Here is a 13211-nt window from a genome sequence, read left to right as displayed (position 1 = left end):
TTCCAACATTCCAACCTTATTTTGTTTTCGGACGAACGAACTTCGGAGTTCGGAATCACGAAACTTAGTCCGTTTTCGGACTAACGAACCTTCGACCTTTGGAATAACGTTCTCGGAATAACCAAACTTCAGAGCTCTGGCGTAAATCCGTGTTGATGGGTGGGGGGGGGGATGACCGAAATATTTTGGTCTTTTTTTGAAATCATGTTTTAGATATGCAAGGAATTGTCATTAATATGTCCACAGTGGCGTCCCGTGAGTCACGGCATGGGGGGGGGGGCACCAGCAAAAATTTTAATCACTGAGTGAGCGCGCTCAGTTTCCAGTTCTACTGACCTAATAGAGACATTTTAAGGACAATGTCATTAAACGGATATGCATCTCACCAAATAATGCAAGCGCGAAGCGCGAGCTGAATTTTTTTTATATTCACACCTAAAAAGGGAAATCATAATTAAATTGTGTAATCATGATAGGTACCTGTCTCGCTAAACAATGCGAGCGCGAAGCGTGAGCTGAAGTTTTCGACCCCATATTTTGACTCCAAACAGCGAGATTTTAAGTAATATATTTTAGGAATCCATTAAGCATATGCATATCTCACCGGGATAAGCCCGCCAGTCATAAGGACCATAAGTCATAATACTAACTGGTCATAAGGACCACTAGCCATAACGTGTAAAATCCTATACCCTATACGGGCGACCCCCTTCTACCATTATGACTTGGGGAACCCCTTCTACTATTATGACTGGCGACCCTCATCAACTATTATGACTGGCGAACACTTTCTACTATGAATAGCGACCCTCATCCACTATTATGACTGGCGAACCCCTTCTACTATTATGACTGGCGACCCTCATCAACTATTATGACTGGCGAACCCCTTCTAATATGAATGGCGACCCTCATCCATTATTATGACCAGCGAACCCTTTCTACTATTATGACTGGCGACCCTCATCCATTATTATGACTGGCGAACCCTTTCTACTATTATTAATAGCGACCCTCATCCACTATTATGACTGGCGAACCCTTCTACTATTATGACTGGCGACCCTCATAAATTATTATGACCAGCGAACCCTATCAACTATTATGACTGGCGACCCTCATCCACTATTATGACTGGCGAACCCTTTCTACTATTTTGAATAGCGACCCTCATCCACTATTATGACTGGCGAACCCTTCTACTATTATGAATGGCGACCCTCGTCCACTATTATGACTGACGAACCCTATCTACTATTATGACTGGCGACCCTCATCCACTATTATGACTGGCGAACACTTTCTACTATTTTGAATAGCGACCCTCATCCACTATTATGACTGGCGAACCCTTCTACTATTATGACCGGCGACCCTCATCTACCATTATTACTGGCAAACCCCTTCTACTATTATGACTGGCGACCCTCATCAATTATTATGACCAGCGAACCCTTTCTACTATTATGACTGGCGAACCTCATCCACTATTATGACTGGCGAACCCTTTCTTCTATTATGAATAGCGACCCTCATCCACTATTATGACTAGCGACCCTCATCTGCCATTATGACTGGCGAACCCCTTCTACTATTATGACTGGCGACCCTAATCAATTATTATGACCAGCGAACCCTTTCTACTATTATGACTGGCGAACCTCATCCACTATTATGACTGGCGAACCCTTTCTTCTATTATGAATAGCGACCCTCATCCACTATTATGACTGGCGAACCCTTCTACTATTATGACTGGCGACCCTCATCCACTATTATGACTGACGAACCCTATCTACTATTATGACCGGCGACCCTCATCTACCATTATTACTGGCAAACCCCTTCTACTATGATGACTGGCGAACCCCATCTACTATTATGACTAGCGACCCTCATCTGCCATTATGACTGGCGAACCCCTTCTACTATGGCGACTGGCGACCCTCGTTCACTATCCGCTCTGTTACGATGCCCACTGCAGCGTAAATAATTCACTTCAAGAAAATATAGAGATATGGGATGAAACTTTGGAACCTGAACTATGAAACAGAGACACCGGCAAATAATTTGCTCTCCTTGTAGGTGCACTTATTGCTGGTTTGAAAAAGTTTTTCTTTAAATGCGTTTTCTGCCAAACTAACTTTCACATCGAAGTGCGCAGAGAGGACGGTTCGTGGTGCCACACCATCCTTTTCACATAGTATGTGAAAAGGATGGTGTGGTTTATGACGTAAGAAAATGATGTTGCCCCTAGCTGTCAGATTCTTAATAAACACATCCTCAATATAACTATCAGCCAAAAATACATAAAAAATGCATTGCTTACATTTGTGACCTCACTTGAACTTTCATGACCTTAAATTACCTTTAATTGGTTTGAACACAATCTAAATGTCTTGGGATTCATATTCCTGGATTTGATTTTTCATTTGCTATAATTTGATATCACACATAATATGCTTATTCCGCTCAATAAGAAAGTAACAATTAAGAGGATTGTAAGAAAGTTTGTGAGGTTTATGACGTCACATAAATAAAACTCCTCAAGATATCAAGGTAGCACCCATCGGATTCTTAATATGCACACCCTGAACTTAACTTTAAGCAAAAAATTCATATACTACCTAACTTAAAAAACAACATATGTTGCGCCTTATATATGTATTACTTACATTTGTAATGCAGTTTGACCTTTTATGACCTTGAATGACCTTTAATTGTCACATGCGTGAATTAAATGCCCATTGAGCCGCAAATTTGCATTTGATTTTTCATTAGCTTCAATTTGATACCAAACATACACCCTATACAGCTTTTATCAAATAAATTGCATATATACCCGACTTGACGGTCATGTTGTGGTTCAATTGGACTATTAACCCCACTGGACAATATGCTTCTCGCATTGAGAAAAATAATGCCCCAATCGTTTGGACACATTATCAACCTCGTGCTGGTTAAAATTTTACCCAATGTTTTTGTTACAGTGCAGTTATTTCCTCAAACTTTCTGTAAATACTATTTCTATGCTGATGTCGCAAAAGATAAACTTCCATGCAGGTTGATAGTTCTTTTACCATCTCTTATTGGTCAATGCTAGTATTGCGTGAACCACAACGTGTATCGATTGTCTATATAACGAAGAAATCTCTGTTTGCCTTCACATACTCGCGTGGATCGAACATCATTACACCATCAAAGGAATTCATACTTGGGCAGCTGATCTGTTCACTAGTACTTGTACGCGGGAGCCATGGATGACTACTCAAGTTCTACAATATCTGGAGATCAAATAACGATCCACCCTTCTGGGTATATTATCCCCGCTTCTTTTCTTATCTTGATATCAATTACTGGTATTGCAGGCAACGGTCTCACCATCCTTTCTGTATTCCTGTCAACCAAACTAAGAACCAAAACCAACGTGTTTGTGGTCAACCTGGCATTCGGAGATTTGATAATCTGCTTGTGTATTCCGGGGCAGGTCGCATCTCTCCTATCACCCCATGAGCCGCTCGTATCAGATATTTTTACAGATCTGATTGGAATCGTGACGATGATATCAATGTACAACACAATCTCCACTTTGGCCGTTGTTGCCTTTATGAAGTGTGTCAGGATTACCAAACCATCGAGTGTCTTCGACGATCTTTTCACCAAACGAAGAATATCACTCATCGTTTCAGTTTCGTGGGCCTTCCCGGCAGTATACCTCTTTACGTTCTTCTATGTAGGAGGAATGCAGTTTGATTACGACAGACATAAAAAACTCTTCGTATTCACCGCCGATGAAATTACTCCTTTGCTCGCGTGTTATATTTTTGAAGGAGCGTATACAATTCTTTCTCTCTCAATTACCGTAATCTCTTACGTGAAAATCATTCTTTATGTTAGAGCTAATACAAGACGAGTAGCTGACCTCCTTGATGTACCCCCAGCAGCACTTCAGAATCAGCCCCCGATAGCCATTGGAGCTTGGAACCAGGAACCGGCTGCAAGGCAACGTCCTAATCAGATGGCGGACAATGTTCGGGCTCGAGAAATCAAAGTCACGAAGAATTTGGCTCTGGTCACTGCAGTGTTTTTCTTATGCTTTCTACCTTTCCCGTTTGTACCTTACAGTTCTAACCCCTATCTTTATATAGCTGGTGTATGTGTGGTTTGGTGCAACTCTGCGATGAACCCACTCATCTACTCAGTCAAACATCCAGATTTTCGAAAGGTATTTCGGTGCATTTTATCTGGGTCTTTCAAGGAGATACCATTTCCTTCTCGCCAATTGCGAGCATTGTTACGAGGCCAATGATATATCACGAATTTGTTAATTTGAAGGTCAATTTCACCCAAGAAAAATGTGTTTCGTCATTTATTTATGTCACCATATTATATTGTTATGAAGGAGAAAAATAAGTGTAAATTTGAATAAAACAAAAAAATGTATTTGGTTTTAGGTTTGGGTATAAAAAAAGGAGAGTTAATGAATATACATGTACATACAAAAAATATTAGTTGTTTTAAGGTTAACTCCACCCCAAGAAAACAATCAATTTGAATAAACGGAGGAAAAAAAAGAAATCCCGAAGTCTTTTTGTTTGAACTTATTCCGAGAAAAAAATGTTGATTTATTTTGTATGTTACCTTATTATAGTGTTATGAAAGAAAAAAATAAATGAAAATGTGAATAAATAATTGGTTTTCGGTTTGGGTATAAAAAGGAGAGTTCATGTACACACATTATTGCAATCGTTATTTTCTAAGGATAGCTCCACCCCAACAAAAAAAGTCGATTTGAATACGCAGGGGAGGGGGAGGGGGGTAACCCCAACAACACTGAAAGTGTCATCATAATTGGATGAAAAACAAAAAGTTTGTAGGAAAATAAAATAAATAAAACATGCATACATAAAGTCAATAAATAAATAATGTTAATGATTTTCCTACAAACTTTCAATCATTATTTACAAGAGTCGAATACGGAGAAATGTCTCTTCATAAAATGTTATTGGTACCATTTACACTAGAAGACTTGCAATGTGGGTGCGCACAAATTCAAATAATAATTGACTAATATAATCTTATGATTTGTATACATAGACAGGATAGATATGCGTAGGGATTATGTAAATGTGTTTTGTGTGTGAAAATATGAAACGGCTGAATCTGAATCAATAATTCATTGAATGAAATTCAAGTACTCAATTTTATATATCTACCGACGATGTAAATCATTCCAAACCCATAAATGGTGTAGAGGTGAAATTGTTACCGACCGACCCAAGGATTTTTTTTTCACGGGAGGGGAATTCTGATTTTTTTTTTACGTGTACCTTTTATAGCTTGGGGTCCATCTTTTGCCTATATAGTCGAGTCGGAAATTGGGGTTCATTGCACCATAACGATTTTAAGCAAATGTTATACATTACTCGAAGTGTCTAGTCAATTAATCTTGATTTTCCCTTTGCCAAATCATGTCCCGTAGGATTAGAAATTGGCAAATTTGGCGGCCATATTAAGTTTTTCATAGAAATCAATCATTTTCATTTTTTACAGACAATGGGGAAATCTGAGATGAAAATGCATTTTACTATGATTTAGACAGTTAGAAATTGATTGCAAACGCTTTCTGGACAGTTCGGTTATTTTTTTTAAAGTATGAGAATTTACCCCAAAATGTTCACGTTTTTGGTCAAAAATTTGCTTGTGAATTAATATCTGTTTATGATTAACATCAACAACTGATGCAAACTATTTGCAATTCGACACGTAAGAAAAAGGATATTATCAGCATGAGAATATTGATATGCTTCATGACAGTATTAATGCCTTAATTTGCTTAGGGCAAATACCTCGAAATGTATCACTCGATATTGCGATAAAATGAAAACAAAAAGCAACCTTCGTTTCTTAGGATCTAATGAAACTACCTACAATGCGATCTCGAGCCTGCCTTTCAAGAGAGTAGGGGAGACCGGGGTTAGTTGGAACATGGGGTAAGTTGAAATATTGTAATTTTCTTTAACGCCTGTAAAATAAATGTATGCAATACTGCCCTCAATTTATTGCAATAATAATTCAACACTGTTGTATTATTAATAACAAAAAATTGAGGGCAGTATTGCATAAATTTATTTCACAGGCGTTAAAGAAAATTACAATGTTTCAACTTACCCCATGTCCCATGTTCCAACTAACCCCGGTCTCCCCTACAATCAATAGCAATAATCCTCTTTGTTGGTGTGAATGTCACACAGAAATTCATGGAATAGGCGTAGTGATAGAAAGGTATATGTTGCTTAGATGCATGATTGCATTTGATTTGATTTGTTTTCTTCTGCATTCATAATTATCATAAAAAACAAGATATATCAAAAACTAGTTTTAGGGCATGAATCATAGAGAAAAACATGACACCAGAATATAATCCTAAACAAATCTCTACCAAAAAAATCTACTAACAAACACAATTTGCAGTAGGATTTTCATCATATTAAGCAGATTGCTTGAAAAGAACAACGCAAAAGCGATGTTGTGTCTCGCCATCTTGTGAAAGTAACCAGAAATATCACGATTTGCGAGGGCACGCAAATTGTATCAAAAGTTCATTGTAAAATAACTGGTATGAGTGGAATAACATTTGTCATATTTATTGTATTCCTTTAGCCAATGTATAATTTATGTATCTATGTATTTTTCTTAGAACATCTTTCTCAAGCTCATAGAGCTTTTGATGCTCCACTCATTTGTATATATAATATGAATGATTATACTATGTTATGTAATGTTGAAAATGATGTATGTACATATATGAATAAAGTAAATCAATCAATCAATCGAGTCTTGCACGTAATCTATAAAGTTGACCTTAAAATGACATTTAACCTTTCCATGTGACCTCTGACTGCGCCATGATAAGCAGGTCTCCTATATACATCTACAACCCAAGTTTGGGTAAAAAAAGTGACTTGCGGTGCGGAGATGTGTTTCGTCGAAAATTACATAAGGTTCGTTATTCCGTCGTTAGTCCGAAAACGAAATAAGGTCCGTTATTCCGAAGGTTCGATAATCCGAAAACAAAATAAGGTTCGTTGTTCCGAAGGTTCGTTAATCCGAAAACGAAATAAGGTGTGATGCTTCGAAGGTTCGTTAATCCGAAAACGAAATAAGGTTTGTTGTTCCAAAGGTTCGATAATCCGAAAACGAAATAAGATATGTTGTTCCGAACGTTCGTTATTCCGAAAAATGAAATAATCGGTGGCGAAGCCGGGAAAACCGGAAGGGTAAGCGTGGTGGAGGAGGGGTGAGGGAGAAACACCATTGCTGTTCAATTTTTCTCAGGATGTGGAGGCAAAAAGAAGGGCGGCGGAGCAAAGTAGAGTAAAGAAGAGCAAAGTCTTTTTGAAGTGATTTCTGATTACGGTAAAATATATATTTAGGCTTTATTTTTCACGAGATGGTGTAATGAGCAAGCGGTTTTTACAAACTTTCAAAGCTGATGTAAATATCGTGTTTTTTGTCAATTACTGTTAAAAGGGCATCCTGTGATGGTGTTGCGAGCGTAAATCGCAAGCTCAAATGTTTGGACATTTCAATAAGAAATTAAATTAGAACATTCTGCATGTTCTGAGCAGTTTTTGCAATCATTAAACGATGTGCATCTATCTGAAGAATTAACACGAGCGCGAAGTGCGAGCTGAAATATACTGAGCAGAAAAGGAACCCGTTAAGGACTGCGTTTAGTGACTCATGAATAGGATACATCGAATAATACGAGTGCGAAGCGCGAGCTAAAAAGATATTCCAGCCTGTAAACTGGACATTTTATAACATGAAACCTTTTTATAACTAGAAACGGCGAGTACCTTACGAATGAATGACTGATAACAGTAACCCAAATTTGGGAATAAAGAAATCCGTCATGAGAATACGCTATTTTTACACATTTTTTTTTACTCCAAAGAGTATATAGTCTGATAGATAGAGTGGATTAGCTCCAAAAATCACAACAATTGTGCAAATTTTGAATAAAGCAGGAAACTTTCACAAGTATTAGTATATGCCGTAAGATTTATTTTAAAGATGGGAGGTTAATTCATAAATGCCATTTTCGGCCGTTGCCGTGGCAACGGATTAATTTCTCAAAAATATCCTACATTCCCATGTAAATGGTAAATAAACATGATATAGATGACCAAAATTATAATTTTCAGGCTCCCAATTGAATACATATAAAATTTTAGAAACATTCAAGATCACCAAGATAGTTCCAATTGGTCCGTTGCCATGGCAACAACTTGTTTTTCCCAAGAAAAAAATTGATTAAAAAACATTGTAGAATATGATTTATCTTTAATTTTCCCTAATGCTACAATATTAAACAAAGATATTTTGGTTGCTAAATGTATAAGTTACATCTCAAGTCGTTGCCATGGCAACCAAATGACATATAATTTACAAAAATAACATGGTTGACAAGACAATGGACAGGTGGAAAATACAATTAGAATTGACTTAATTTGTATGCTTAAGTTTTGACTCCCTCATTTGAACAAAAAATACAGTAAGTTTTCTGCATGAGTTCTTTCTAAAGATACAAAATTACGTTGCCTGGGTAATGAATTACCAATGAATAAAGGAATTTTGTCCTAAAAATTGAACATTCTGAGCAATGTTTGTGATTATGAACAAGACGCATATGGAACTAAGTACTTCGAACGGAAAATGCTTGCTGAAAATTTTCATGAACTTTCATAAAGAGCAAGGAATTTTAAGTAATTTGTGAGAATTCATTACAGAAGTAGGCTTATACATACTAATGAAAATGCAAACACACAGCGCTAGCGGATAAAATTTGACGATCAGACCTGAAAAGGAATATTTGAGAACTTCATGGAATACATGAATAGAATAAGAGCTTCAAACGAACCTTATTTCGTTTTCGGACTGAAGAACCTTCGGTTAAACGAACCTCATTTCGTTTTCGTACTAATGAACCTTCGGAATAACGAACCTCATTTTGTTTTCGGAATTACGAACCTCATTTCGTTTTCGGACTAACGAACCTTCGGAATTACGAACATTATTTCGTTTTCGGAGTAACGACCCTTCGGAATTACGAATCTTATTTCGTTTTCGGATTAATGAATCTTCAAAAGTACGAACCTTCGGAATAGCGATCCTTCCGAATAACGAACCTTCGGAATATTCGAACCTTCAAAATAACGAAGCGTTGGAATTACGAATGTATGCGCTCAGCAGGCTGCTAAAGTCACCCCACCCTTTTTCGTATTTTGCCCATTTCTTGTTAAAAAAATGCCATTTCGGAGCCTCATTGAGGCAAAAGGTATTTCTGCTTTGCAGCAAAGCGATTTTTATTGTTTTGAAACCACCTGGAAACAAAAAAGTAGTATTTTTTCTATCAGCTACTATAAAGAAGTACTGTCACACTGAAGCTAGCTACCCCCTTCATGGGCTGCCATTTTCTCCCAACATTTATGCCTATTTTCCCTCTTCATTGAAAAAATCACAGTTTTGAGCCTCCATTCAGGCAAAAGACATTTCCGCTATATAATAAAGCCACTTATATTTTTTGGAGCACATTGGGAATAAAAGGCAGTTGCTATGGCGACGGAACGTGAGCCTACAAAAATTCATGATGACATTGGTAGGAGAGAAAACAAACTACTTGAAATCTTGATGAAAAGATATTATACATGCACCTTAAAATGTTCTCCAGATCTCAATCGATAGCAAATTACAGAAACTACACAAAAAATAGTCGATGATAATACCAATGATATCAGCAATCTTGATACAAGACTTTATAACTTCAGAACAATAAATAAGGATTTTTTTTTTTTTGGGGGGGGTTATAATATACTTTTTGTTGTCTTATCTCAAATCAAATATACAATCATAATTAAAGTCTCATAAGCAAATGATACAATAACTGAAACAAATATTATCAGGGGGCGTCAGCCCTCTCCCATTTCTAATTACAGGGGTCGGTGGCCAGTGGGGGGGGGGGGGGGGCGAGCGTTAATTTGCGCGAAGCTACATGCGGGAGCAGGGTGATGAAAAAACAAGGTCGGTCACGAATCTCACCTGATATGATCTTTTGACCCCTGAATGACCTTTGACATTATTATCCTCAAGAATACACGTTTGGTATTACCCAAAGATAATTTGTATTGAGTATAAACACAATTGATGCAATTATACAGAAATTGGAGCAAGTTGAATTAAAAAAAGCGCAGAACAAATGATAATAATAATAATGATAATAACAATAATGATAAATGATGATAATAATAACTAATAATAATAATTATGATGATGATAATAATGATGATAATAATAATAAGGCCATTACTAAGACTGAATGATTTCAAGTGAATTTATATCAAAGATATACTTTATATATATATATATATATATATCAATTTTAACGAACTTTCAACAGAATTCTTCTTTCGTTAGAAATGGAAGATATTTTTTTATCTATAAATTTGAACATTTTCTATCAAAATAAATTGTAAATAACAGATAAATGAATGACACCAATTCTTTTTGAGAAAGTCTATTTGAGCATAGAGTGAAAATATTAAGAAAGGATTATTGAGATACCTAGACATAAGTATAAATGATACCTACTAAATTATCTTTTATCCAATTCTTTGAGGGATCCAAGGTTTACAAGCCCTGCTTTTCAGTGGATCCTCCATTTCCTCAACTTATAATTAATCAAGATTGTTCTACATATAGTTTTACCCTCATTGTATATATAATAATTGTATGATTATCACTTCTGTTTATTGCCCACCGAAAACGTTTATATATTTTCTTTGTATTGTCTTATTGCTTACATAATATATTCCTTTGTCTTGATCTGTCTGGTTATGATCTCATATTTGTGTAATATCTTGAGTAGAAAATAAATAAAGGAAACTTGAAACTTAATATGCGTGAAGATATAACTTTGTGTGTGTGTGTTGCGAGGCAAGATGGGATTATCCAAGGGTAATAGACAGATAACTTATTTAGATAACTTATTTTTTCATAATAAGGTATCAAATAACAAGTGAGGTACCTCTGGCAGTCTCGCCTGCATTACGCGATTCTACAGAGCAGTGCTGACTTTGAAAATTACTAAAGAATGATCATTCAAAAAAACCCACAAATATTATGTTCATTGACATCAATAACATTTGACCTTAATCGTGTGACCGAAGACTTATGCAAGGCGATCGGTGATATAAATTAGATCCATAAACTTTCAAAGTTATGATGGCAATTCAACAAATACGCATAGGTGTTAACTCATCAAGGCATCGACAGATCTCACCGACTTCCACGTCGTCCTCGTTATAATCGATCATCTACGTCCAGTTCCGTGTCATTTGCTGATGCCACAAGATCTTCAAGTTCTTCAGTTGATCCTCGAGCTATCATTGAAACGTTTACTCGGTATACATTCAGAGTCTGAGAAATAGGCGTAAATCGAAGGGCACGAAGACAGTTGTAGTGGAGGATCTCACCAAACGCAACTCACAACTTCTCTTCCAAGCTTCGAGAATGAAAGACAAGGTTAGTGCTTGTTGGTCTATGTGTGGAAGGATATATGCTATCATGAAAACATCTAGTGGTCATGGAATAAAGAAATTGATCCCATCGTCATCGGGATTTGAACGCTTAATTTGCATTTAGGTTAATTTTATTCTCCGAAATTCACAATAAAAACATAAGTGTACGAATGAAACAGACTAACAAGCACTGACGAGAGCTGTACAGGGAGGGTGGAATCCCTCTCGCAAAGCCTGGCGGAAATCATCAGATATCGATGGATAGCGCCACCACCACACTAAACTCAACCAACTAACCAACCAACTGGGCCTTGTGGCGTGCGCCTGTAATCCAAGCTGTGGGGAAGTTACAAATTGATTCAGAGGTTCGAGCCCTGGGGACCATTTCATCAACATTTTTGTCTGACAAGTTGTCAGATCTGACATCTTTCCTTGATTCTGATTGGCCGAGAGGCACTGTTACTATAAAGTAACTGTCGGATAAAATGGGACTTGTCGGATAAAACGTCTGACAAGTCCTTTCATGAAACGCTCCCCTGATCACGTCTTTTGGATGGTGACGTTAAAGGTCGGTCCCAGACGTAAATAATTATACCTGATTGATACACGTCTGACAAAATTCAAATACACACGCACACACAACCAAGCAAGACAAAGTAAGAACAAACATAATTTATACAAAGAAACCACAATATTTATATACATATATACCAAAGAGACACGGGAATAGTGAAATCAGAAGAACACCCAGTTCAGCTCTGCCCATAGAAGCACTTCTTGGGGTCCAATGATTAAAACAATAAGTAACAGTTAAAAAAAATGATAAACAAAAGTCTTACCAAAATCTCTTAAAACAAAAGGACAATAGGGGATGGGGGATCCAGTATCAAAATACTTCATAGATCAGGAAGGCATTGAGCCAATCTAAGAAGACTTTGAGACTACAAGGGACCTTTAGATTTGCAGGGAGGTTATTGAATTGAGAAGCACATCTGTACGAGAATGAACGTTTATAGCAATTTGTTTTAAGTTTTGCTAATATTAAATTTTCATGGGACCTTAGAGAATAATTATACTGGCTACTGAAATGTTGGAAAAATAATTTTAAATATTGAGGAGCAAGTTCATTTTAAGCATTAAAGACCAAGATGACAGCATCTAGTTGATAAGGTTTTCCAACCCAAACGAATATTTAACTCACATATAGACACGCGAATGTATGAATTTATTCCCAATATACTTCTGCATGCTCTGTTTTGAAGATTCTGTAATGAATCGATTTTGCAGATGCTGAACCATATACTATATCACCATAGTAAAAAATGGTAAGGATTATGACATTGTATACAATTTTCAATCTATTTTCTGATCAATAGAGTGACGCAATCGATCTAATAAACGTATGAGTTTGCTAACTCGAATTTCATCAATATGTCTGTATAGACTGCGAAAGTTAAGGGTGTAGTTCACCCTAAAGAAAACGTTGTTGTAAAAATAGCAGAAAAAATAATAACAAATATTGGTGAAGGTATGAGGAAAATCCGTTAAAGAGTAAGAAAGTTATTAGAGTTCAAAGTTTCGGATTTGTGACGTCATAAACGAGCAGCTGCCCCATGTGTTATGTAATAT

General features: G+C 36.7%; 1 protein-coding gene across 1 annotated transcript; it reads left to right on the top strand.

Annotated features, from left to right (window-relative positions):
- The first annotated feature begins 3256 nt into the window (after positions 1-3256).
- Positions 3257-5106, top strand: LOC121412122 (rhodopsin, GQ-coupled-like). Its single transcript, XM_041605028.1, has 2 exons — positions 3257-4225; positions 5098-5106. The coding sequence occupies exons 1-2, from the start codon at positions 3257-3259 to the stop codon at positions 5104-5106; spliced, it is 978 nt and encodes a 325-aa protein (XP_041460962.1).
- The last annotated feature ends 8105 nt before the right edge of the window (positions 5107-13211 follow it).

The sequence above is a fragment of the Lytechinus variegatus genome, chromosome 3, assembly GCF_018143015.1.
Source record: "Lytechinus variegatus isolate NC3 chromosome 3, Lvar_3.0, whole genome shotgun sequence".
Lineage (NCBI taxonomy): Eukaryota > Metazoa > Echinodermata > Echinoidea > Temnopleuroida > Toxopneustidae > Lytechinus > Lytechinus variegatus.
Note: the sequence above shows the minus strand (reverse complement) of the source record. Positions and strands in the feature narration are given on the sequence as shown.